A 27,561-nucleotide genomic window follows, 5' to 3' on the forward strand; every position below is an offset into this window, starting at 1 on the left:
CTTGGCTATTTGGAGATACTTTCCCAGGCTAGAGTATAGAAATGTAAATGCTATCTCTCACCCCACTTAAATAAAAGGCCTCAAAATTCCTTTGTTTGTGAGTTATTGGCTGGAGCTGGTCAAGCAGAGGCCAATGTCCATGGTAGCTGGAATTGCAGCACATTTGCCACATGTTCATTTCTGCTAGAAATATATATATAATCTGATTAGATGTGTACAGATATAGTCAGAGAGAAGTGGAGTCCATGCTGCTGCTAATCCTGTCGTAGGGTGACCAAGACTTAACCCTTTTATACCATTTTAGCCTGATGTCCTTAGCAAACTATAGATCCCCAAATTATAGAGCCTATTTATTTGGGGGGGGGGGGATAGTGGTTTTTGATAACAGAGCTGTCCTCCTTTCTTCCCAGATGACTAGGCAGGAGTGGGAAATGGCCCCTTTTCTTCTTTGGAGACCTTAAATCAGCAGAGCACACTGCACCATGAAGGGCACATCACTAAGCCTCCAGTCATGGCTCCCAATTTATGTGCCCTTTATGTTTTAGCCCTAGCAGAGCTATCTGGCAACTTTTCATTTGGCTTTGATTTACAGGGTAATATAAAGCCATATCTGAAGTGAGGTACAGTAGAGTCTCACTTATCCAAGCTAAACGGTCCGGCAGAAGCTTGGATAAGCGAATATCTTGGATAATAAGGAAGGATTAAGGAAAAACCTATTAAACATCAAATTAGGTTATGATTTTACAAATTAAGCACCAAAACATGTTATACAACAAATTTGACAGAAAAAGTAGTTCAATACACAGTAATGTTATGTTATAATCACTGTATTTACGAATTTAGCACCAAAATATCACGATATATTGAAAACATTGACTACAAAAATGGCCTGGATAATCCAGAGGCATGGATAAACGAGGCTTGGATAAGTGAGACTCTACTGTACTTGTGAAAAACAATAGAGAAGAAATATACCTCACAACCTCTGAGGATGCCTGCCATAGATGTGGGCAAAATGTCAGGAGAGAATACTTCTGGAACATGGCCATACAGCCCAGAAAACACACAACAACCCAGTAGAGAAGAAAAATACTTCACAACAAGCATCGCAATCCACTTTTGTATATAGCTGCAAAGATTCTATTTAGTCTGACAATTGTGGAAATCTTTAGACTAAATAAATATCCAATACTAGATATTACTTTATTTGCAAGAGAACAGTCTACATTACTAGAAGAAGCATATCATTATGCACCCCCTCCAAGCACCCCATTCTCTTCAGCATATTTGAAAAGTTAACAAAAACCTTTGACATTTCACAAAGTCAACTTTAGATCAGGCAAAACAAAGACTGCTTTGTGTGAATGTGGAATTTAAATATTAACCGGCGCTGCTTTGGTAGATTAATAGTTGTCTTTTCTGGAAAAAATCTAAGAATTTGAAAGCACCAGATCACTGTTATTATTATTGCTTGTATTATTGTTTTAAAACAATGACTGTGACCCTGCATCCAGGAAGCAGAGTATAATATTCCATTTGCATAGTTATGTCTCCCTTCTGTCCTTGGAAAGCGAATGGTGCAAACTTGACAGTTTTGCTATTGGATGAGAAGGAGATGACAGACATGAAGAGAAAAGAAGAGCAGTAGAGGCAACAACTGAGGTCCTTCTTTTTTATTGCCTTTTTCTCCTTCTAAAATGGCCAATCTAATGCAATATTTTAACATAACCTGGAGCCAGGGCCGGTCTAACGCTAAAGCGGCTGAAGCGGCGGCTTTGGGCGCAGGTGGAAGGGGGCGCTGTGGAGGCCTAATTATAATGCACTGCGCACCATCGCTCAAAAGCGCCCTCCCTCTTCTCCCTCTTTTCCCCCCTCCCTCCGCTTTTACCTGCTCTCCCTTTCTGCCTTGCAGCTAGGCTTTGAGGCTGCGGAGTGGGCGGGGCCTAAGGCCACGGAGGGCACGCACCTCCCAGGAGACCACGCCCCCTACTTCCAAAGGAGTGCCTTGGAAGTGCCCTTCGGCCCCGCCCCCTCCGCAGCCCAATCAAGATGGCGGTCCTCATGGGCTGTCTGGCCATGTTCCAGAAGCATTCTCTCCTGACCTTTCACCTGCATCTATGGCAGGCACTCTCAGTGGTTGCGAGGTCTGTTGGAAACAAGCAAGTGGGGTTTATATATCTGTGGAATGTTCAGGGTGGGAAAAAGAACTCTTGTCTGAGGCACGTGTGAATGCTGCAAATGGGCACCTTTATTAGCATTAAATATCCTTCAGCTTCAAAGCCTGGCTGCGTTTTGCCTGGGGTAATCCTTTGTTGGGAGTTGTTAGCTTGCCCTGATTGAGGATCTCCTGGCACCCTCCCTCATCTTCCTCCCTCCCTCCTTCTTCTCACTCCTCCTTCTCCCTCCTCTCCCTTTCTGGCCTTCTTCCTCTTTCCCCTCCTTTCCTTCCTTCCTTCCTTCCTTCCTTCCTTCCTTCCTTCCTTCCTTCCTTCCTTCCTTCTTCCTCCTTCCCTTCTTCCTTCCTCATCTCCTTTCTACTGCAGGGACATTCATTGGCCGTTTCCCCAGTCTCTCTGTGAGTTTATATCTATGTTCCAGAAGCATTCTCTTCTGACGTTTCGCCTGCATTTATGGCAGGCACCCTCAGTGGTTGCGAGGTCTGTTGGAAACAAAGCAAGTGGGGTTCTTCTCTCAGTGGTTGTGAGGTCTCTTGGAAAATAGGCAAGTGGGGTTTAAATATCTGTGGAATGTTCAGGGCTGGAAAAAGAACTCTTGTCTGAGGTACCTTGATTAGCATTAAATAGTCTTGCAGCTTCAAAGCCTGGCTGCTTTCTGCCTGGGGTAATCTTTTGTTGAGAGGTGTTAGCTGGCCCCGATTGTTTCCTGTCTGGAATTCCTTTGTTTTCTGAGTGGTGTTCTTTATTTACTGTCGTGATTTTAGAGTTTTTAAAATACTGACGTTTCGCCCACATCTACTAAGTTTGTCCCCACTTCAGGTAAATCACCCCAGCCTTGCCATCAGAGTTGTCAGAGGTTGAAAAAAAGGTCTGCTCATCATTCTCATGCTCAGCAGAGGACAAGGACTATAGTTATCATGCTGAGAATATTCTTTAAAATGCCAAAGCCTAGGCCTATTCAAGCTTCTATCTGAGTAAGAAGGCTAAAACTACCATATTTACATCAATCTCAGCCACACCTGTTTGCCTGAATGACTATTCCAAAATTGAGATGCACATTACATTTGTGTAATACAGTAAAGACAAGTGGGTTGCTGTGAGCTTTCTGGGCTGTATGGCCATGTTCCAGAAGCATTCTCTCCTGACATTTCACCCACATCTATGGCAGGCATCCTTAGAGGTTGAAAACCAATCAAGTGGGGTTTATATATCTGCGGAAAGTCCAGGGTGGGAGAAATAAAGAACTCTTGTCTGTTGGAGACAGGTATAAATGTTTCAATTGCTTGGCTGCTTCCTGCCTGGGGGAATCCTTTGTTGGGATGATTTATTATTATTATTATTATTATTATTATTATTATTATTATTATTATTAGGCCTTGCTCCAGGGAAGGTTCTTCTGCTGTAGCTCCCTACCTATCTATCTACCTTGCCACATATTTTCCACATTGTGTGTATGTGTATGTATATATAAGATACATATATATAGACAAACACATATGCAGGGACCATATGTGCCACATGTGTGTGTGTGTGTTCTCTTCATCTCTACCTTTTATTTTTTTAGTGATTGGTTTGTCCGGGGGGGGGGGGGGGGGGCAAAAATACTGCTTGCTTACACTTGAAAATTACCTAGGGCCGGCCCTGCCTGGAGCCCAAGATTCCAACCTCTCAAAAGACAAGTCCAATAGTCCTTAAAATTTCATCCCTATTTCCCACTACTCCAACCTGAGTCCAACAACCTCTCCAGACCACGACCAGCACTTCCAACACTAGCACTTCCCGAATCCTGACTGGATCTATCAGTGGTGCCCCTTTGTCACAAGTTAATTTGGTAACTTTGATGCATACAGAAAGGAAACATGTAGATGCAAAACACCTGGAGAAGTGAATGGTGAATTCTGATTGATATTTTGCTGTAGCACTGCAGGCGATCTCTCTCTAAGGCTTAGGCTCAGAGCCTCTGTGGGCCACACCAAATCCTTGTGAAGGCCACATCTGGCCTCTGGACCATGTCATGCAGGTCTGCACTGAATCCATGGAAAAGTGCAATGCTTTACATATCTATTCAGAGGTAAGTCTCACTGACTCCAGAGGGAAGTTTCCCCATTTTCCCTGTAAAGAAGGCATGGAATTTTAATGTTTGGTTTCATATTTTCCCCATTCTTCTAATTTAATTGTGTGTCCAATGCTTGTAGCCCATTTGACTATGCAGTTCTTTATTTGTTCTGTTTCTGTTGACTATTCTAATAGTTTTATGTAGTTTTGTTATTATTTGCTTATCTGTTATCATTATTTTATCCCAGAAGGTATCTCTCTCCATAAATCCTATTATCTTGTTTTTATTGTATTGTATTGTATTTTTCTTATCTGTCTACATTGAAACCAGGAGATGTTCTTGTTTAGTTGATTAATTTCTTCTTGTGTTTTTAATATGGAATTTCCATTTTAGTATTTTCAAATATATCTCTATATCTAAGCCATTTTTACTATCCCAATTCTCTTCTGCATCCCGCTTCTGATAGGGAAATCCATAGTGGGGGTCTTTGAATGTAAACTACATATTTAAATCATATTCATATGATTTGAAAGAAAGCTGGTATAAAATGATACATCAATGGTACATAACCCCACAAAAATTTGCAAAATGCTATTAAAAAGTCCATGATAAGTGCTGGAAATGCGAGGATCATGTAGGAACTTTCTTCCACACATGGTGGACCTGCAAAATTGCTAAAAAATATTGGAAAGGAATTCAAGAAGGAAGTCCAAAAAATATTAGATATAAAATTACAATTTAATCCACAATATTTCTTATTAGGAATTACAGACTTCAATTTAGACAAAAATAAAGACAGGTTATTTAATTACTTAGTGACGACGGCCAGAATAATTTATGCACAAAAATGGAGGACTAAAGAAATACCTTCAATAGAACACTGGGTATCGAAAATAATTGACATAATGAACATGGATAAATTAACCCAATTAGTCTCTCAATACTCAGGAGGAAAGGAAAAAACAATGGATTGGTCACTATATGTTACAAGAAAAAATGAAACATAATAGAACCAAAATGAAGGCAAAAAAAGAAAAAATGTTCCCTGAGGAAAGTGAATGAAGAGGGGTTAGCAGAGCTATGAGGAATTAAGAAAGGATAATGAAAACCACGGTGGAGAAGATTGGAAGTCAACTTTCTCTTCATTATCCTCCTTCCCTTCCCCAACTTTCCCACTTGGTTTTTTCTGTCTTTTTCTCTTCTTTTTCACTTTGACTTGTGTAATAATTCCCTCATTAGACCCTCTCTCACTACCCTATTATATCCCAACTTTTATATTGTAAACATGTCAAACTTTATATTTTTAAGTAATAAAAATCATTTTAAAAAGAAGGCATGGAATTATGGCTTTAGTGGTGAACAACAGACATTATTTTCACAATTTTTCTGTTCTTCTTTGTTATCAGCAGAGTAACTCATTTTCATTTGCATGTGTGTTTTTGAAACTGTTTATAAGAAAATATGCAAACTTAAAAATTTTTAAGACTCAACTAAGCTTTGTGACATTGTTATTCCAAAGTATTTTTCGGATTCTGTCTTTATCGCAACTTTTTCTGTTAGTAAATGGCATATTTTCAGATGGAAGGAACGAAATAAAAAACATTTCACCATTCACATTCTTAGCAGTTATATTTAGCTTTCAATAACTAGAAGTTATAGCATTTAAAACCCAATAACTTTAATGCAGAAATTATATATGCAATATAAATCTATTCCACTAACAGTTTCATAATTGGATATATATAAATTGGAGGGTCATAAAAATGAAATGGCATTTTAGCTATTTGCTTTTGGCAAGAAAATAACCTGCTAAAATTTAACCCTGAACTCATGATACAACATAAAGAATTCATTGCAATTTGCCTGCAGCAAGCATTTCTGGGTCTCTCACAAACACACACGCTTATACATTTGAACCTTCATAGAAGTGACAAGTAAAATTGGCATTAGCATGGCTACATGACAAGTAGTGAGAATGTGTTTTGTTTTTTAAAGGCTGTGCAAAATCATACTAGCAGATAATTATACGCTGCTAAGAAACATCTTACCTTGAAATACTTTGAAATTAATCTATTATAATTTGCTCTCCTTTACTGCCTGTAGATTTTACGAATCTCAACACCTCATTTTATGTACAGAGTACATATTAGTAGAAATAAAATGGAAAATTGTAGCTTTTAAAAAGCCACAGACATATATATGATAAATAATTATCACTTTACAAATTGTAATAGCTGTTAGTATTAAATATTGTGTTTATTGCTGTGAAACATGATGTAACTAAACAATTTCGACAGAAAGTCTTAGAAACCAGGAAGAATTTCAATTATTATGTGGACGTAGATATACTGTAGCTGTAGATTCTGGTCTTCTGTTAAGACTAATAACAGCTCATCAAAATAAGCATGAGATTGCATCCTACATACATTTATCCAGCTATGTTATATGCAAAATATACAGCTGATATTTTGTAGCTAATCATTCAAAGTAAAACATAATACTGACATTAACAAATGGAGCTACCCTTTTAGTAATTCAAGTTGATTAAAATACATTTACCATAAATCTGGAAAACCAGAACCATGTTGGAGAAACCAAAAAATGGTCTGATCACTTAAATATACTCCGCCCTTCTATACCTTTAGTGTCTGATAGAAAATATTAATTTCTTTTGAGTTAAAGGCACATTCTAAGCAGAAATATTTTCTTTTTTTCTTTTTATAAAAAGTAATTTGTTTCTATTTATGCAGATTAAAATTTTAGATTTATTATTATTATTATCATGTCAGAAGCATACTGCAAGTCGCTTCTGGTGTGAGAGAATTAGCCGTCTACAGAGACGTTGCTCAGGAGACGCCCGAATGTATTACCATCCTGCTGGGAGGCTTCTCTCATATCCCTGCAAACTAGAGCTAGCAGACAGGAGTTCACGCCCTCTCGCGGCTTTGAACCAGCAACCTTCTGGTCAGGAACCCAACCTTTAGGTCAGCAGTCAAGCCGGCATAAGGGTTTAATCCATTGCGCCACTGTGGCTCATTAAAATTTTATTTATTGATTATTATTCGTCCCTTCACTGCTAGGTGCAATGGAACACTAAAGCACAGAACTTTAAAATCGAGGTTTATTATCACCTTTGGAAAGTTTCTGAAACACCTTTTGTGATATTGTGCTGTTATAGGGGTCAATGAGCCTAAAATACCTAGATCTTGGAAGCTAAGCAGTGTCTGACCTGGCTAGTACTTGGGACATCACTGATGGATAGATACCAGGTGCTCAGGGCCGGTCCAACGTGGGAAGCCAATTATGCCTTGGCGTTGGCCGCACGTCAACGGGGGGGGGGGGGGGGGGCGCTGTCGAGCCTTGTCGCCTTCTTGGGCAAAACATGTGCCTTGGCAGCGCTCCGTGCGCTCCGTACCCTCCCATGCCTTTTTCCAGCTGATTTTGACATTTTTGTCCCTGAGCGGGTTCATCGGTTCATTTTGTCCATCGGTTCATCTTTTCCCTCTATCTTCCAAGAATAATAATAATAAAATGTTATTTATTTATTTATTATTATGATATAATACTGATAATAATACAATTTAATAATATTAATTATATATTATATATTAAATGTAATATTACTAATAATATTACAATGTAATGATTTAGTACAATACAGTAATTTAATGCTATTATTGTACTATGCTAATAATATAATGTACTAGCTATGCCCGGCCACATGTTGCTGTGGCGTTGTCTGGTGGTGTTGGTGAGAACTTGTTGAGGTAGTGGTGGTATTGAATGTCTGTTGTATGGTTGTCTTTATGTTTAGTATGCATTTGGTTGTTTGTGTACTGTGAAAGTGGTGAGGGTAGAGGGGGGTCTATGTCCCTGTGTAGTATTGTATAGTATTTATACGTTGTCCATGTGTTGTGAATGCTTGGATTGTGTCCTGCTGCATACCCTGTTTCCCCTAAAAGAAGACATCCCCAGAAAATAGGACCTAGTAGAGGTTTTGCTGAATTGCTAAATATAAGGCCTCCCCCGAAAGTAAGACCTAGCAAAGTTTTTGTTTGGAAGCATGCCCAACGAACAGAACATCAGAGCATGCAGAATTGGTAAATGTACGTACCATAGAGCAGGGGTCCCCAAACTTTTTAAACAGGGGGCCAGTTCACGATCCTTCGGACCGTTGGAGGGCCGGACTATAGTTGGCCACCGAGCAATAATAATTAACAACGACAACAACAATAAAAAGTGGGTTGAAAGAGATCCTTTGGGCCATTGAGTCCAAGCCCCTTCTGCCTTTGTGCACTAAAAGTACAAGCAAAGCACCCTTGACAAATGACCACCTAGCCTCAATGTTGTTATTATTATTATTATTATTATTAATAATAATAATAATAATAATAATAATAATAATAATAAAGAGGGTTGGAAGAGACCCCTTTGGCCATTTAGTCCAGCCCCCTTCTGCCTTTGTGCACCAAAAGCACAAGCAAAGCACCCCTGACAGATGGCCACCCAGCCTCAATGTTAATAATAATAATAATAATAATAATAATAATAATAATAATAATAATAATAAAAAGAGGGTTGGAAGAGACCCCTTGGGCCATTTAGTCCAACCCCCGTCTGCCTTTGTGCACCAAAAGCACAAGCAAAGCACCCCTGACAGATGGCCACCCAGCCTCAATGTTAATAATAATAATAATAATAATAATAATAATAATAATAAGAAGAAGAAGAAGAAGAAGAAGAAGAAGGGTTGGAAGAGACCCCTTGGGCCATTTAGTCCAACCCCCGTCTGCCTTTGTGCACCAAAAGCACAAGCAAAGCACCCCTGACAGATGGCCATCCAGCCCCAATGTTAATAATAATAATAATAATAATAATAATAATAATAATAATAATAATAATAATAATAAAGAGGGTTGGAAGAGACCCCTTCGGCCATTTAGTCCAACCCCCGTCTGCCTTTGTGCACCAAAAGCGCAAGCAAAGCATCCCTGACAGATGGCCACCTAGCCTCAATGTTAATAATAATAATAATAATAATAATAATAATAATAATAATAATAATAATAATAATAATAATAATGGTTGTAAGAGATGAAGAGACCCCTTGGGTCATTTAGCCCAACCCCCTTCTGCTTTTGTGCTGTGGGGGCCGGATAAATAGCTTCGATGGGCCGCATCCGGCCCCCGGGCCTTAGTTTGGGGACCCCTGCCATAGAGTGTTGTACATGGAAATATTGGTAGTAACAAGAAATTCTTGATAGGATTCACAGTTTGTCTGGTTATGCTGGTTTGTGATGACAACTACTGTACAGTATATAATACATGTTCATTTTTTTGTTCAACAATAAATGTGAATTCTTCTTCATGGAAAAATACGACTGTAGAGAAGTTATGTGTAAAACAGAGATTATTGATATGATTTTATTTATTTGTTTGTTAAAGAAAAAAAGAGTTATATATTAGCAAGGAAAAGCCTAGCATGGAAACTAGCTGGAAGCAGCATTTGGTAGGTTGCCATGGTAACACAGCTTCCCTTGGGAGAAAAGGGGCGTGGCTAAGATGACAGTTGGAGCAGATTCCCTTTTAAAAAGTTGAGTTGCTGTGAGGGTTTAAAAAAGGACAGTTGCGGTTAGGTTTTGGAAAGATTAGGAGCTGGGGAAATCAGCTAAGGACGGCAGCTTATGGTCACTCAGGGGAAAGGCTGGGAATATAAGCTGACCGGGGGAGTTTAGTATACTGTGTTGAAGAGAAGTTATTTAAGAAATATCCATTCAAGAAAGACTACATTGTAACTTAAGATCTGGAACGTTTACTGATTGAAACCATACGCTTATGTACCAAAAATAAACTTGAATTTTGTTTTTGGTCATAAAGATAAGTCTCCTTGCCTCTCTGTAAGCCTGTTACCTCACGTTGGTGGCAGTTACCGTACCTATCTATATAAGTTACCGTACTTTCCTATATAAGTTACCATCTTTACTCATTTAAACCCAATCAGTTCCGTTATCCTTCCTTATCCACTAAATCATCCCTGTCATACATTCACACATCCTCCATCCCTCCCTCTCACACGTGCACACATCTCCTGAATTGGAGGCAGCAGTGGGATTTAAGACAAAGATTTCCCCTGCCTGAGTTGAGTACCACAAATTGGGCTCTCTTCAATTGGTGGCAGCGGTGGGATCAAAAGGATTCCATCCCTGTCACCTCAGTCCTCTTCAACGACATCCCCTGAAAATAAGACCTAGCGCATCTTTGGGAGCAAAAATTAATATAAGACACTGTCTTATTTTCGGGGAAACACGGTAGTAGAAAGAGTTGGGCTGGATGGCCCTTAGGGGTCTCTCCAAACTCTCGTGCCTGTCCCCTGGGCTGAGTCGGTTGCTAGGAGACCAAGTGGGTGGAACTTAGCCTTGTAACTGGCAGCAATTGGATAAAAACAATTATTCCTCTCCCTCTAATTAGGACTTTATTTTTCTTTTCTTTTTGTGATATCAACCTAGAGCCGTGGATGATGGGTTATGTTGTCAAATTTCGAGGTTGGGGGGCCTGTAGTTTTGTTGTTTTGTGGGTTGCCGTGATGCCATCACTCATTTATATATATAGATTGTATGAGAATGTAATTTGTAAGCCGCTCTGAGTCCCCTTTGGGGTTAGAAGGGTGGCATATAAATGTAGTAAATAAATAAATAGTAATTTTTCTCTGGCAAAACGTGTGCCTTGGCAGCCCTCCGTCCCCTCCCATGCCTTTTTCCAGCTGATTTTGACATTTTTGTCCCTGAGCAGGATTCGAACTCGCGCCTTCCTGGTTCATGAGAGTGGTGTGCTCTCTCTGGGAGCCACCGACTACTCTGTAACAATAGCAATCCGGAACTTATTCACTCTCTTGCAATTGGTTCATCTTTTCTCTCTATCGGGGCCGTCCCGGCCCCGCGCCTTCCCAAACTTGGGGACATTCCTTCCTTCATCCCTCCCTTTAGAGTCCCCTAGGATTGATGTGCCGAGGAGTCTGGCTTGCTAGGGTACTTTGGGAAACTACATCTCTCATGTGTATAAAATTGCCCTAAAAGCTCAGTGTTTCTGTCTATGTGTTCCTACTTGCCCGTGTGTTATGTTGCCTCATTGTCTTATGTTCCTGAGACCCCATTCCCTTCCCTTTGGCAGGAAACCGTGTTCCTGACCCCAAAGAAGTCCTGCATCCCACATAATCATATAGCTTGCGGGGACGAAACCAATCTGGGAATTTCCTCATCATGTATAATTATGTGAGAGGAAGTCATAGGGAGGAGGGAGCAAGCTTGTTGTCTTCTGCTTGGAGACTAGAACGCGGAAGAATGGCTTCAAACAAATAACCCACATTACTTGCTTTGAACTGGTCTGGATTGTCTGTCTGGTAATAATAATATTAATAATAAGAATAAAACTTAATGATAACATGAATCTGTCTAGAGGAGAGTGACTGAAATGATCAAGGGTTTGGAGAACAATCCCTATGAGGAGCGATTTAAAGAGCTGTGTTTTGCATGTAGAAGAGAAGGTTGAGAGGAGACATGATGGCCATGTATAATTATGTGAGAGGAAGTCATAGGAAGGAGGGAGCAAGCTTGTTGTCTTCTGCCTTGGAGACTAGAACTTGGAAAAATGGCTTCAAACAAATAACCCACATTACCTGCTTTGAACTGGGATATATGGCAGTAAGGACTCAGACAATCCAGTTCAAAGCAGGTAATGTGGGTTATCCTGCCTTGATATCCTGGGTTATAGAGCTGTGTGGAAGGGCCCAAATTCTTTCTCCTTCTCTGCCAAATAATGCTGGAAAGTGTCCAGAGGAGGGCCACATCTATGGCAGGTATCCTCAGAGATTGTGAGGTCTGTTGGAAACTAGGCAAGTGGGGTTTGTATATCTTTGTTGAGAGATGTTAGCTGGCCCTGATTGTTTCATGTTTGGAATTCCCCTGTTTTTGAGTGTTCTTTTTTTACTGTCCTGGTTTTATTTATTTATTTATTTCCCATATTTCTGTCCCGCCCTTCTCACCCGAAGAGGACTCAGGGTGGCCTCACAACTGGCAACAATTCGATGGCCAACATACAAATTCCAATAATACAATGACAATTAAACTCAAACATTAAAACAAAAACTACTAAAAACAACAATTACAACCACATAAGTTCAAAATCATAGTCCAGAATCAATCCAGTGGTTAATACTTAAAAAGTCCTCAAGTATTGCACTGCTAGGAATAAAGCTCAAATGCTTGGTCCATAACCATGTTTAGCAAGGCTATTCTATGCTAATCAAGGTGATCAATTACAGTTATTCACACTTGCCCTTCATATTATCCAACATTTTTGCTTATCCAATACTCTGCTGGTCCGTTTATGTGGTTTGGTTGGAGGGGGGGGGGCACAAAAATTTATGTTCGCTTACACTTGAAAATTACCTTGGGCCAGTTTTGCAGGTGCTGTAAGTTTTATTTCAGAAGAAGGAACTGGCAAAACACCTCTGAGTATTCCTTGCATTAGAAAACCTTTTGAATCTAATGGGGCTGTCATAAGGTGGTACATAACCTGAAGGCATGTACACATAGACACTAAGGATAGACAAAGGCCTTTGATTTGGCAGATGCTAAATGGTGTCAGTCTCTTCTCTAATAAGGGCTATATATACAAAACATTGTTCAATATTTCTAAATAATTATTCAGTATTTTAGTTAGGATCACAGTTAAAAGGTCCGTGCCCGTTGAGTTTATGCTAAACAGATTGGTCAGGACAGAAAAACAAACTCATCAGGTTGAAGACAAGCCACAGATTTATTACGGTTCTGCCCAAAAAGGATGCAAGTGCAAGTAATTTTCTTCAAAAGGTACAAGCATAAACATACAGAGAAATGCAAGGCATCTTATACAGTTCTGATAGCTATTCAGACTTTCCGCTTCCTTCCCTGATTGGCTGGAACACAGGCCGGGATTGGCTGGGAGTTCCCTTGACCTCATAGGCAGGGATTCCCATGTTGGGAAGAATGGCAGCTCAGGATTGTTTTGTTTGGAGAGCTAATTTACTGCAGAGAAGCCCTGTGGAGGGCACAGTCCATGGGGAAACGATGGTGTAGATATACAGATGAGTTTTTGGTTAACTCAAGTGTCCAGTTCTCTGCAGGACAAAAACTCAAAAGACAAAGGTGCTGATCTTAGACAATCAAAGACTCGGCTACTAGTATAGAAAGTTAATGAATGCACATCTTTTAACCTCCCTCTTCCACAGGAGCGGCAGACTCTCAGCCTTGGGTTAATTGGAGAAACATCCTGAGCTGATAGAGGACAGTTTATACATTCTATATAAGGAATTGCGCCAGTACGCAGTATAGGAAAGATACAAAATATACAAAAATCATCATATTGTTATACTTTATTAAAGGATTAGACACAATACAGTTCATGGGGTACAGCAACTGATAGATCTGTTCCGGAGTCTATCGCTTCGGAATTTCACAACTCTGTACCTCTGAAAAAAGTTAGTAATAAAAAGAAAAATTCTTATATTTGCTTGTAGTCTTCTGATGAACTATAAATCTTTCGGGGAAGGGGAGTGTGTGTGAATCATGGCTTGATAACATTTCTAGGACAGAATGAGTTGGGAACAGGCAGAAAAGCAGGAGATACAGAGGCCATGTTGGCTTCATGTTGGCGGATCAGGGAGTGGAATTACAGCCTGTGTTGGATGGGGTCGCACTCCCCCTGAAGACACAGGTACGCAGCCTGGGGGTGCTCCTGAACTCATCTCTGACCCCGGAACCCCAGGTGTCGGCGGTGGCCAGGAGCGCCTTCGCACAATTAAAACTTCTGCGACAGCTACACCCATACCTTGAGACACCAGATCTGGCTATGGTAGTCCACACCTTAGTCATATCCCGTTTGGACTACTGTAATGCTCTCTACATGGGGCTGCCTTTGAAGATAGTTCGGAAGCTTCAACTGGTTCAGAGGTCGGCAGCCGGATAACTAACAGGAGCCCCGTACAGGAAGAGATCCACTCCCATGTTGCGGCAGCTCCACTGGCTGCCGGTCTGCTTCCGGGCTAAACACAAAGTGCTGGTCATTACCTTTAAAGCCCTAAACGGCTCGGGTCCAGGCTATTTGACTGAACGCATCTCCTCTTACAAACCAGCCCGGGCACTGTGGTTGGCAGAGGAGGCCCTGCTCTCAGTCCCACCCCCATCTCAAGTACGGTTGGTGGGAATGAGAGAGAGGGCCTTCTCCGTGGTCGCCCTCCACCTCTGGAACTCCGTACCTAAAGAAATAAAGCTGGCCCCCTCCCTCTTCTCCTTCAAAAAACAACTGAAGACCTATTTCTGCACACTAGCATATGGAGAGGAGGAGGATTAGATAAAGAGAGATCACTACAGGGCCTCTGGCTGAGAACTATATCATATTTGGATCTTCCTAGTCCATGCCAGCCCAATGGTCATCGTTTGACCAAATAACCAACCTACACTGTGAACTCTAGTTGGCTGCTGTAAATTAATGTGGATGTTTGTTTGGATTTTATGTTGTTATATAATTTTGTTTAACGACATGCAGTTTAATGTATTGATGTTAGGTCTAATTCACTGATGTTAGGCTTTAATTTAATGTTAGGTTTTAATGTTATTTTTATATGTGGGATTTCTCTGGGATTTTATGTCAGTATTGTTTGTTCACAGAGGCATTGAATGTTTGCCATTGTATGTTGGAATCCACCCTGAGTCCCCTTGGGGAGATAGTGCGGAATACAAATAAAGTTTATTATTATTATTATTATTATTATTATTATTATTATTATTATTATTTAGAAAAGTTTTAAAGTCTTAGAAATTTATAAATACTAACCAATGAATGTCTAATCTGTGTTTATGATCCATGATCCACTATTTTATTTACAAAGTGTTTATTGTATGTGTTATTTGAACAACTCCAGAATTCCAAAGTGAGTGCAAATTGTCTTCAGGAAGAAAGGAAACACCTACATTTCTTTAGCTGCATTCAGAAAAAGAGGTTCATTATAAAGCCAGTGTTCAGAAGCAATGCATGCTCTCTAACCTATTTGCTTTTCTCCTTGGGGGTAAGGTGAGGCAACAATGTACTTCTCAGAAGCCTGTTAGGTACCATCCACACAGACACACCCATCCAAAAATGCAAATATCTTGGAGCAGCTGCATAAGGCAGCATTGTATTTGGACAGGTGATGACATGTTAATTCAGAACAGCACAATTCTGCACATTTGCTTCATTAGCCATGTGTGGGCCAAACCTCTAGAGGTCTATTAGCTAGTTGGCTGTGTGCATAAAAACTCCAAGACGTGTATGTTTGTTCAACAACGTCTATATACAGAAACCTCTATTCTGCTTATTAAAATAGAAAATGGAAAATTAAGAAAAATAAATCTTCTATATGTGGAGGGAGAACTGATGTGTTTTCATTTATTGAAAATATTTCTATATGGCCCTTCATAATAAGAGATTCCAGGGTCATTGACATAAAAAATAATTATTTTCAAAGGTAATACAATACGGAAAAACTAAAAGGAACAGCCATAATAATAAGTAAAAGCAAGAAATAGATTTCAACTAGACTGAGAAGCTATGTAAATTAAACAGCTAGATAAAAAAGTTATATTTTAAATGATGGAGAGTTTGTATGTGAGCATTGGCTAACAATTCTGAATGTAACGTTATATCTTCAATGATGGAGCGCACGTGCGCATGTGTGTATATGTGCAGCTTAAAGAAACTACAGCTTTATTGTAAGCATTCTATTTCATTTTTTCTTAAACTGTGGGTCCCAACCCCAAATGGGACCCCCTTCGCTGAATTTTAGCAACAGTAAAGGGTTTCCGAATGCCAACTGCTTACACAAATCTGTTAGCAACAACATGCAGTGTTCACGTAGACTCAGTTGTACTCCACAAAAGGTCAATCCGCTTGTTTAGCCACCCTTGTAAATAATGATTTATTATCAGTAAATGTTTAATTTTATACCTGCTTTATATAGCCTATATACCTGGGGTCATGTAAAACTTTCTTGGGCAGGAAGGTGTCATGAAAAAATAATCTCAGGTGGAAAGGGAAAAAGTGGAAAGAGTTTAAGAAACCCTGCTCTATTTAAGATAGAAAAGGCCTCCAAGGGTGTGAAGGTAACACAGAATCTGGCTCATTTCACCTTTTGTGTAAGTGAGAGAATAAGGGGACAGGAAGAAAAAAGGTGAAAATGTTCCCAAAAATATCTACTGTATTTAAATGTCAGGTCAACGAAGACAGATGGATAAGAGATGGGGATATTTTGAGTTACAGGAAACGAATAACCCTTTCCCTTCTGCCCTCTCTTAAGATTTTAGCTGAGTGTTGTTGCATTTCCAAAATTAAAATCTTGCCAAACTACCATAATTATAAACCAGCCACCTGTGATACCTTTTTCATGTATGTGTATTCCAAAGCCAGGACATCACAAATGACAAATCTGGATGACAAGGAAGCCATTTAGGATTGGACTTCAGAGGAAGATCTGGAAAAATGGAAGCTGATATAGGAATAGATACTGTTTCTATCTCCTGTCTTCCTGGATACATGTTGTCATTTTCACAATATCTTTTCCTAGTCAGAATAGTAGTGATAATGCACTGCTTAATGTGTTATTATTGCTTACAGAAGAATCTCCTCTTCAGTTATTCTCTTGTCAAATAGCTTGAGTGCCAGTGGCCCTCCTATAGCCCCTATAATTTTACTTTTAGTATTTGCAATCTGTGGATGGCTGGTTCTGTAAATACAGTATCCAGGAATATGTACGGTCAACTGTATTTGCTGTTTCAAATACAATCAATTTTAGATCAAAACTAATGCTTTTATGCCTTAGCTATCATATTCGATTAAATCATAGCTGCCATCTTCTCTGCATTCAGTATAGGTATGGTGGAAGGGCTAACATAGGCAGTCCCCAAGTTACAAACATCCAACTTAGTTAAGAACGGGTGTGAGACAACAGGAAGTGAGAGATATCTACCCCTTGGAAGAGAAGTTCACGCCTGAAACAGTTATTATGGGGAAAAGGGTTCTCCATTGAAGATTTATCACCAATCTTAGTTTCACAGAAAGCCATTTTTTTCAAAATCCAATTATTACAGGGACTGAAAGTGAGGTGAAACCTTCTGAATAGGGACACAGACAGCATAACAGACACCACAGGGGTGTTAACGCTTCCCTATGCTATCCAGAGCTAATATCTATCTATCTGGAGCCCCCGGTGGCGAAGGGGGTTAAACCCCTGAGCTGCTGAACTTGCTGACCGAAGTTTGCTCCAGATCCATCGTTGGCTGGGTTCAGTGTTCTCTGGATAAGGGTGAACTACAACTCCCAGATTCCCAGGACAATCACCTCCAAATCCTGACAGGATTCAGGAATACAGGTGAACTATAACTCCCAGAGATAAAGTTCAATCACCCCCAAACTCTCCCAGTATACAAATTTGGCCACGTTGAGTCTGTATGGGAAATTAGTTGCAGGTCCATCATTGGTTGAGTTCCGAGAGCTCTTAGATTGCAGGTGAACGATACATTCCAATCCCTACAACTCCTATAAATCATGGTGAATTCTCCCCAAACCTCTCCAGTATGTTCAGTTGCTGATCAATTCCTCTGTTCACTGTGTGCCACAGGAAAGGGTTAAGGAAGAGGCAGTGGGCGAGAGAAAGGAACCCTGGGATGTGCTCACTGTAACCTGCAAGGTCCTGGGAGGGAATGACTTGGTGGCTTCTTAGCACTGGGAACTATAGCCTATTTGTGGAGGCTGGAGGTTGTCTGTGTGAGCCACATACATACATACATACAGATGTGTATAATTATTAGCACCTATTGCCAAACACTAGAGTGGTAATAGGAAAGCAGCTCTTTGTAAGACCCTGTTTAGTCCCTCAAAGTAATAATGATGATTATGATAATTATTATTATTATTATTAAAGCTGTTAGGCTTGTTCTTGGGGATATTTAGGATGCTGATTCAGAAAATTGCATTGGATAGACCACATCAGCTCCAGATTATTAAATATGGTTTTCTGTGGGTGAGCAGCTGGTGACTACTGGGTGGCAAATGTTCTGTATCAGAAACTAGAGCTGATGTGGTCTATCCAATGCAATTTTCTGAACCAGCACCTCATATAACCAAACCAAATAACCTCTGAGGATGCCTGTCACAGATGTGTGAGAAAAGTTAGGAGAGAATGCTTCTGGAACATGGCCATACAGCCCAGAAAACTCACAACAACCCCAGTGCATCTAAAATTGATCAAAAACAGATTCGTAATCCTTTTGGTACTAATGTTGGAGAGTGGTCTCTGGTCAAAGTTATTACGGATTGATGATAATAAACAGAAGCTTTTACGTGTGCCCATGATCCAGAATCATCCATAGAACAATAACATGTCATTCAGGTTTGCAGAACAAAAATACAGGAACGTTACTAATTCAAAGAGATCAAGAAAAACAGTAGTACAGTAGAGTCTCACTTATCCAACATAAACGCGCCGGCAGAACGTTGGATAAGTGAATACATTGGATAATAAGGAGGGATTAAGGAAAAGCCTATTAAACATCAAATTAGGTTATGATTTTACAAATTAAGCACCAAAACATCATGTTATACAACAAATTTGACAGAAAAAGCAGTTCAATACACAGTAATGCTATGTAGTAATTACTATATTTACGAATTTAGCACCAAAATATCACAATGTTTTGAAAACATTGACTACAAAAATGCGTTGGATAAGTGAGACTCTACTGTATTTACAATGGTTCCTCTGATCACTTACAGAAGCCCACAGTCATAAATAATCCTTTCTCAGTCCACAAATCTGCTTCAGGGAAGAAAACCATCATGGTTCTTCACCCTCTTTTTTCAGCAGCAAAAAGGCCTCAAAATAGCAAGGCCTCTCTGAGTACACAGCTATCTTCACCAGCAGTACTACTACTCAGTCAACACTGGGAAAAAAACTTGTCCAAACTTGTTGTGCAGTAGCAGAACAGAAACAGTATCAAATCATCCCCAGGTCTTTGCAGGCTCAGCCAATCGGCTTCATGCACTTCATTTTCCAGTTAACACACACAGCACAGGGCCTTTGCAAACCGTGATAAAAGTGGTCCCTGGTAAACAAAAAACAAACAAACAAAAAAGGTTGGGAACCAGTGATGTAAACCTATGGGTTGGTTTTTATTTCGTGCCAGGAGCGACTTGAGAAACTGAAAGTAGGGTTGTTGTATGTTTAATGTTTTAACCATCTTTGTGGGAGGCTTTCTCATGTCCCTGCAGGGAGCTGGAGCTGACAGAGGGAGCTCATCCACACTCTCCCCGGGTTGGATTCGAACCGGCAATCTTCAAGTTAGCAACAGTCCTGCCGTCACAAGGGTTTAACCCAGGCAGGGGCAAACTTGGGCCCTCCAGGTGTTTTGGACTTGAACTCCCACAACTCCCGGTAGGCTGTTAAGGAATTGTGGGAATTGAAGTCCAAAACGCCTGGAGGGCCCGTTTGCCCATGCTTGGGGTTAACCGTCCCACTGGAAAAATGTCCAAAGGCGGGCGGCCCCTTTAAGCCCGCTGGCTTCGGCGCGCGCGGGAGGCGCTCTGTGATTGAATTCTGCCAGGCGCCCGCGTGCGGGCGCCTGGCAGAATTCAATCACAGAGCGCCTCTCGCGCGCGCCGAAGCCAGCGGGCTTAAAGGGGCCGCCCGCCTTTGGAGGCTTCTCTGAGGTAAGCAGCCGCCCTGCAGGGGTCACTGCCGCCCCGGGAAGGAACCGGGAAGGAGGTGGCAGGGCGGAGGAGGAGACGGAGCCAGGAATCGGGAGGAAGAGGAGAAGCCTCGGCTGCCACAACGAGCGCGGCGGAGCCTCGGCGGAGTGGCCCCTTCCTTCCTTCTTCCCACCGACCCACCCACCCATCCCTTCAAGCCTGAGGCCTGAGCAGCGCGCTCCCTTCGCGGCCGCGGCGTTGATTCTGCTCCTCTTTCTGAGGAAACGGAGGGGCAGGTGCGCGGGGCGCGCTCTCTCGCCCCGCCTGCTTCTCTCCCTCCTGAGGAGAACTTGGGCGGAGGGAAGGAGGAGGCCCTCGCCCGTCTGGAGGGAAAGGGAAGACGTTGGAAAAGGAGGCAAGGAAGGCTTTTGAGGTAAACTATGAGTCTCCTTTATTTACGCTTTAGATCAGGCATGGGCAAACTTCGGTCCTCCCTCCATGTGTTTTGGACTCTCAACTCCCACAATCCCTAACAGCCGGTAGGCTGGGTGGCAGTGACTTTTCTGGGCCGTGTGGCCATATTCCAGAAGCATTCTCTCCTGACGTTTCGCCTGCATCTATGGCAGGCATCCGCAGAGGTTGTTAAGGTATGTTGGGAACGACTACGAGGCAATTGGGGTTTATATATCTGTGTAATGTTCAGAACCCTTGTCTGGGTTGCTGTGTGTTTTCCGGGCTGTAAGGTCATGTTCCAGGAGCATTTTCTCCCGACGTTTCGCCCCCATCTATGGCAGGCATCCTTAGAGGTTGGTGAGGCATGTTGGAAACTAAAGAAGAGAGGTTTATATATCTGTGGGATGTCCAGGGTGGGAGAATGAACTCTTGTCTGTTGGAGGCAAGTGTGAATGTTGCAATTAATCACCTTGATTAGCATTGAAAAGCCTTGTGGCTTCAAGGCCAGGCTGATTCCTACTTGCGGGAATCCTTGGGAGGTGTTAGCTGGCCCTGATTGTTTAATGTTTGGAATTCCCCTGTTGTCTGTTTGAGGCAGGTGTGAATGTTGCAGCTTGATTAGCACTGAATAGTGTCTCAATTGGCCACCTTGCTTAGCGTGGTTAATAGAAAATGAATTGTTTTAAATGCATTTTAAATTCTGTTTAAAATGTTTATTTTAATTTTACATTGTTTTAAGGTATTAAATAGTTGCCTATGTGTAAAGCTGCCTTGAGTCCCCTTGAGAAAGGCAGGGTATAAATGTGGTAAATACAGAAATATATAAATAATCTGCTTTGATGCTAATCATTGAAGCTGAAAGGAATTGGCTGTTGGGAATTGTGGGAGCTGGAATCAAAAACACCTGGAGGGAGGACCGAAGTTTACCCATTGCCACCACAACTCCCATTATTCTTTAGCCTTGAGCGGTGGCAGTTAGATGTGATGTCAAACTGTGTTAATTATACAGTGTAAATGCACTGTATGTGTGTGTGCCTGGGAGAAAGGTGTCCTTGTGTGTAGAAAGTCTTGGGATGGAGTGTTGTTGGTGCTGCTTCTGCCTGCCTTCCCTGTTGCCACACAAAAGAGCAGTTCCCAAGGGAGAGAGGGAGGCAGCCGGGAGGAATGTGAGCAATTATTAATCCAGGGAGCAGAGAAGAGGGAGCTGGTCTTTCCCAGGGATGTAGAGCCTCAGGTCCCTTCCACACAGCTGAATAAAATCCCACATTATCTGCTTTGAACTGGAATATATGGCAGTGTGAACTCAGATAACCCGGTTCAAAACATACATTGTGGGATTTTCTGCCTTGATATTCTGGATTATATGGCTGTGTGGAAGGGCTCTCAGAATAAGACTAGACCTCTCAGGAGCACAATCCCTTCCTGCAGGTCTTTATTTGAAAGCTGGAAGGGCTGTACCCCAAGAGTGGACTCCCGCCTCTTCCCTCAGTGATATCCCTCTTCTGTGTGTGGCGACTATATCAAATTGGTATGCCCTGCATACTCATGTATTGATCAGTATAGATATTTTTGTCAAAAAATCCAACCCAAATAAACTGTGTTGACTTAATGTGTTGGCAAAGGCTTTCATGGCCGGAATCACTGAGTTGCTGTGAGTTTTCCGGGCTGTATGGCCATGTTCCAAAGCATCATCTCCTGACGTTTCGCCCACATCTGTGGCAGGCATCCTCAGAGGTTGTGAAGTCTGTTGGAAATTAGGCAAGGGAGGTTTATATATCTGTGGAACATCCAGAGTGGGAGAAAAAAAAAGCTTTTGTCTGCCTGAGGCAAATGTGAATGTTACACCTGGCCACCTTGATTAGCATTGGATAGCCTGGCAGCTTCAAGGCCTGGCTGTTTTCTGCCTGGGAGAATCCTTTGTTGGGAGGTTTAACTGGCCCTGATTGTTTCTTGTCTGGAATCCCCCTATCTTGTTTCTTGTCAAGAAACAATCATGGCCTTACAGCTTGGAGAACTCACAGCAGCCCTGTGTTTACTTATCTATGGGTCACTGTCCCTTAACTCATATCAAAAAGGAAATATTTCTTTCTCTGAGTACAGTGGCAAAAGGCAATAGTTTAGTTAGTCTGGGAAAACCTAAAGGAACGACTCTATGCTCTACTTCCTTTGTTGTGGCCTTTTTGAATGCTTGGGCAGGGGCATTTAGCCCCCTGGGGCAGCATTGGTGCTTTCCTCATCCCATAGAATGACTTCAACATATCCACAATAATATAAAAAGCCATAATTTTAGCCACAAAACCAGCCCTCAACATGGGGTCGACTAATGTATGAGTATTATATGATCGGGTTGCCGGCTAGCTGCTCCCCTAATGGGACTCTTTGGCTCCTGGTTGCCAGTGGATTTTCTTGGCTGTACAGTGAACAAAGGCTAGTACTCTCTCTGCAAACTTTGGAACGGATGTAGCTTGTAAGAGTATTTAAGATACCTGTAATTATTAATTTCTCTTTACTGGCAACCAATGTATTTTTCCCCTTCTCACTTATAGGGTGGCAAGAACAACAATGGCTTTTTAAAAATAGGAAATCCAAGGATGATTTTCTCCTCCCTTTGTTGTTTAGCTCATCCATCTTGTTAACTAACAGCTGGAGCGGCAACTTCACAAGGACGAAGAATAACCTGCTCTCTTCTGCCTCTTCCTTCTGGACTGCCAAGGCCATTAATTTATTGTTTCCCCAGTACTGAAATATTCTGCTTTGCCAACCTCTCAGTTCTGAGCCCCTTGGAGTTGCCTTCATCTCTTCTGACTTCAAAAGCACCGAAACAGCCATGGGCTGCTTCTGTGCTGTCCCAGAGGAGTTTTATTGTGAAGTTCTGCTTCTGGATGAATCCAAATTGACCTTAACTACCCAGCAGCAGGGGATAAAGGTAAGCCCAGCCTGTTCTGTTTTTAACTAGGGTTACCCTGGGCGCTTGTCAATAGTGCTTGAAATGCTTTGTCTGGAGTTGAGCAATAGGGGACAAATCTGCATGGAAACACACACTTCAGTAGGAGTGCTTATCAAAACAGACTGCTGCCTGATTGGGGAAATTGACATGTCAAGAGGTGTTTAACTTTGCATCACGTTTCCTTACCCATGAAGTTGCAATGTTCAGAACCAAGGAACAGATTTAAGCCTTAAAAGCAGAATTGTACATACATCAATTGTCCTTTGATGTATGTACAGTGTAGAGATTTGAACCATGTCTGTTGTCTGAATTATGTTATGCAACAGTGAAAATGTTTAAAGAGAGGATGAAGTGAGAAGCAAATAAAATGCCAGCAGTTGTGGGGTGTAGATATTCAGATGACACTGGCAGGAGATTGTTTGAAAACGTTGTTCTCTAGTTGTTTCCTTGTGTTGTGTTTTTGCTTTCCATTGTATGTTTCAGCTTTGCAAAGTATTCTTGCACATTTTAAAAACAATAACTTATAACAGTAGTATATTCCCTGTGTTGGACTAATAGCAGTTGATAGAATTAATCTTGTGGTTTACCTAAGAAGCTTGCTCTTCAAAGGCTCGCAAGTATTAGTCAGTACCTGCTGTGGAATTTGCTAGATACCACAGGCATGATCCAACCCTTTTAAAATGCATTTTAATTCCTATGTATTTTACAAAAAAAAAACCCATAAAAATTCTGCCCTGTGCTTCACCTCCCAAATGAAAGCACTGAATGTAAATTTATTTCAAACCTTGAAAATTCATCCAGTTAGTAAAACAAAACTTTGTTGCTTTAACTGCATGTAACATTTTAGAAATCAGCAGAATTTCTGTAAACCAGTGATTCCCAAAGTGGGCGCTACCACCCCTGGTGGGCGCTGCAGCGATCCAGGGGGCGGTGATGGCACTTATTAGGACACGAGAGCGGTGCCAGGGGAGGGGCTGAGCACGTGAGGCGCCTGTTAGGACACAGGGGACAGAGCTAGAGGAGTGGGCATGGCTTCTTCCTAACAGCCCGAGACGGCTGAGAATCTATACCTCTCCTGAGGCGCTTGTTGGGACACAGAGAGCAGAGCTAGGGAAAGGGGAGGGGCCTCCTTCCAAGAACCCGAGACAGGGCTGAGCCTCTATATTTCTCCTGAGAAGCCTTTTAGGACTAAAGGGCGGGGCTGGGGCGAGGGCGAGACAGGGCTGAGCCTCTGTATACCTCCCCTGAGGCGCTTGTTAGAACACGGGGGTGGGGTATAGAGGTTCAGCCCCGTCAGGCACTTGGGAAGAGGCCCTGCCCCTCCTCTAGCCCCGCCCCCTCCTCTAGCCCCACCCCCTGTGTCCTGGCAGGCGCCGTAGGACAGGGATAGAAGCTCAGCCCTGCCTCAGAGTTCGTAACTCTGCCCATACCAGTCCTGGCCGCCCATTTGTGGCCCTCTTGAGCAGTAACCACGCCCACCCCTCTAAGCCACACCCCCATTCCAGGGGGCGCTGAGTAATATTTTTTCTGGAAAGGGGGCGGTAGGCCAAATAAGTTTGGGAACCACTGCTGTAAACAAACAGATGTTTGCATTTTGCTTTACCATTGGGTGAGATTATGCTGGTTAGTCTTAACAAACCCCGGGAGTGGCGTGAGCGGCCGCTGTTAGCTCCAGCTCCTGCCAACCTAGCAGTTCGAAAACATGCCAATGTGAGTAGATCAAGAGGTACCTCTCCGGCGGGAAGGTAACGGTGCTCCATGCAGTCATGCCGGCCACATGACCTTGGAGGTGTCTATGGACAACGCTGGCTCTTTGGCTTAGAAATGGAGATGAGCATCAACGCCCAGGTAAAGGGGAAACCTTTACCCTTTACCTTTAGTCCTTACAAGAATAGACTAATTGAATCAGATGAGACAACGCAAAAGCAGATCCCAATGGTTCGATTCTAGTCAGGATTAACTATAGAATTTTGATAGTTGTCCTTAAGAAACTGGATACAAATTCTTGTTTAGAAGACAAGATAATATTTACAAGCCTTTTTAATTGATTGTTGACTGTTGCTTTTAAAAACATTTCTCTACTAGGTTTATTTCATAATCAATAATTAAGCCTTTGAGGGCCAATATGATGTAGCAATTCATGCATTGCACTGCAACTCAGGAGAGTAGAGTTTGAATCTCTGCTCAACTATGGAAACTCATTTGGTGATCTTGGGCAAGTCCCACTTTCTCAGGGCCCTTCCGCACAGCCATATAAACCAGAATATCAAGGCAGATAATGCACAATATCTGCTTTGAACTGGGTTATCTGAGTCTGTACTGCCATACAATCCAGTTCAATGTGTATTTTATGCAGCATGTGGAAGGGGCCTCAATCTCAGAGAAAGGCTAAGGCAAGCCCCTTTCCTGGGAGCAACCAAATGTCCTGATTGTAGAATCCCATAATAATGATTGATTTTTATGATTTGTTTGAGAATTTATAATTTTAACTGAATTTTTTTGGGTAAACTTGAAAACATAAAGTGGACAAAGGACACCCTAACCATGTTAGGAAATCAATGTCATTGAATTTTATTGCAAGGGCACTGCTGAGGATAGAAGCATAAATAAGTGTAGAATAATATATGTTTTCCATTAAGTGCAAAGCAATAAAACTTCACCAAACTTCAAGACTATTTTGTACAATACTTTTTTAGGAATACATATAAAATTATTCAAGCACGCACATAAAAAGCAATATGTCAAGAATCATTATAAAGGTAAATCTGATAAGAACCAGAATTGTTTTTACGTTCATATATAGTGATCAAATAGTGCAGGTTGAAGCTAGCTTTAAACCTTGGCAGCTAAATAAAGCGCACCACCATAGAGCACTGCAGTGTGCTTTAAAGAGGTTATAGCGCAACAAGCAAAGTTGCAAGAAATTCAAAATAAGCCCCTGGATGCGCTACAGTGGAAAACATATTGCATGGGGAAATCAGCCCCGCAGAATGCAAAGTGTGTTGTAGACAGTGCACTGATGCGCATTGTAAAATTAGGAAGGTGAGTGGAGACCTACTGAAAAACACCCCAAAGGCATGGCTGGGCAGCCGGTGACAAATTGAGTTCCTGAGACAGGTAATTGATTACCTCTACTGCTAACTGTGACTTTCCCTTCTTGTTTCCACCTCTTATGCTTTTAGAGTGTTTGTGTGCATCTCACTCAGAAATGGAAAAAAACCCAACCACATTCTATGTGGCTGTCAAGCCGCGAAGATTCTGTTTCCAGGCCACCTTCCATGGTTAATATAATCACCTTTCTGGTCCTGAACCTGTTTCCTAAATGGCAATCTAAGCATCTGCACAGCGAAACCAGTTTCTGCCAAACTGGTGTCAAACTGGTTGCAAACTGACTTAAGTGGTAGTGTAGATGAGCCCTTTGTTTCCTGTGTTGAGAGTAACTGGGTTGGAAACCCAGGTTGGTTGCCTTGTAATATGTAAACTAACCTTAAGCTCAACCAGATAAATGAAATCAAAATACACAGGCCATAATCCAGTATGGCATGAAGAATCCATTAATCGTTCACTCATAACCAAACACTGCTGGTTTTGATGGTGTGCATTGATTTATAACATATATGTGTTTCATCTGATTATATTTTAATAAGTTTAAGGAAGTTTACAGTTATGTTGAATTGTAGTCTTATTACTGGCTGTCATAGCATCTCTTTAAAACATAAGAGTAGAGTTTCTTTTGTTTGTGGTTAATGTTTGGAGATGGATATTGCAGTTTGAGCACCATTAAGGTAAAGGTAAAGGTTTTCCCCTGACATTAAGTCTAGTCGTGTCCGCCTCTGGGAGTTGGTGCTCGTCTGCATTTCTAAGCCAAAGAGCTGGCATTGTCTGTAGATGCCTTCAAGGTCATGTGACCTGCGTGACTGAATGGAGTGCTGTTACCTTCTCGCTGGAGCAGTACCTATTGATCTACTCACATTTGCATGTTTTTGGACTGCTAGATTGGCAGAAGCTGGGGCTAACAGCGGGAGCCCCGCTCCCTGGATTCCAACTGCTGAACTTTCAGTCAGCAAGTTCAGCAGCTCAGCAGTTTAAACCGCTGCGCCACTGAGGCTTTTCCTTGAGCACCATTACATGGTATAAAAATGGTTATTTAGGATCAGTCTGGTAAGAATCAGTCC

At 41.7% G+C, this 27,561-nt stretch overlaps 1 protein-coding gene across 8 annotated transcripts in view; it reads left to right on the plus strand.

Annotated features, from left to right (window-relative positions):
- The window catches only part of epb41l4a (erythrocyte membrane protein band 4.1 like 4A), a 205,522-nt gene that overhangs the window by 49,388 nt on the left and 128,573 nt on the right, over window positions 1-27,561 (plus strand). For 2 of the 8 annotated variants that reach the window (XM_062972184.1, XM_008114012.2), the window contains exons 1-2: window positions 19,965-20,419; window positions 22,986-23,365. Coding sequence is in view for 4 of the 8 variants with exons in the window: in XM_008114012.2 (XP_008112219.1) it covers window positions 23,267-23,365 (99 nt within the window). In the remaining 4 variants the exon portion in view is untranslated. Of the gene's footprint in view, window positions 1-19,961; window positions 20,420-22,985; window positions 23,366-27,561 lie in introns of those variants that run through there. The other 6 variants (XM_062972185.1, XM_003223021.3, XM_062972186.1 and 3 more) reach the window with 6 other exon arrangements.

Source organism: Anolis carolinensis, chromosome 2 (assembly GCF_035594765.1).
Source record: "Anolis carolinensis isolate JA03-04 chromosome 2, rAnoCar3.1.pri, whole genome shotgun sequence".
Taxonomy (NCBI): Eukaryota; Metazoa; Chordata; class Lepidosauria; order Squamata; family Dactyloidae; genus Anolis; species Anolis carolinensis.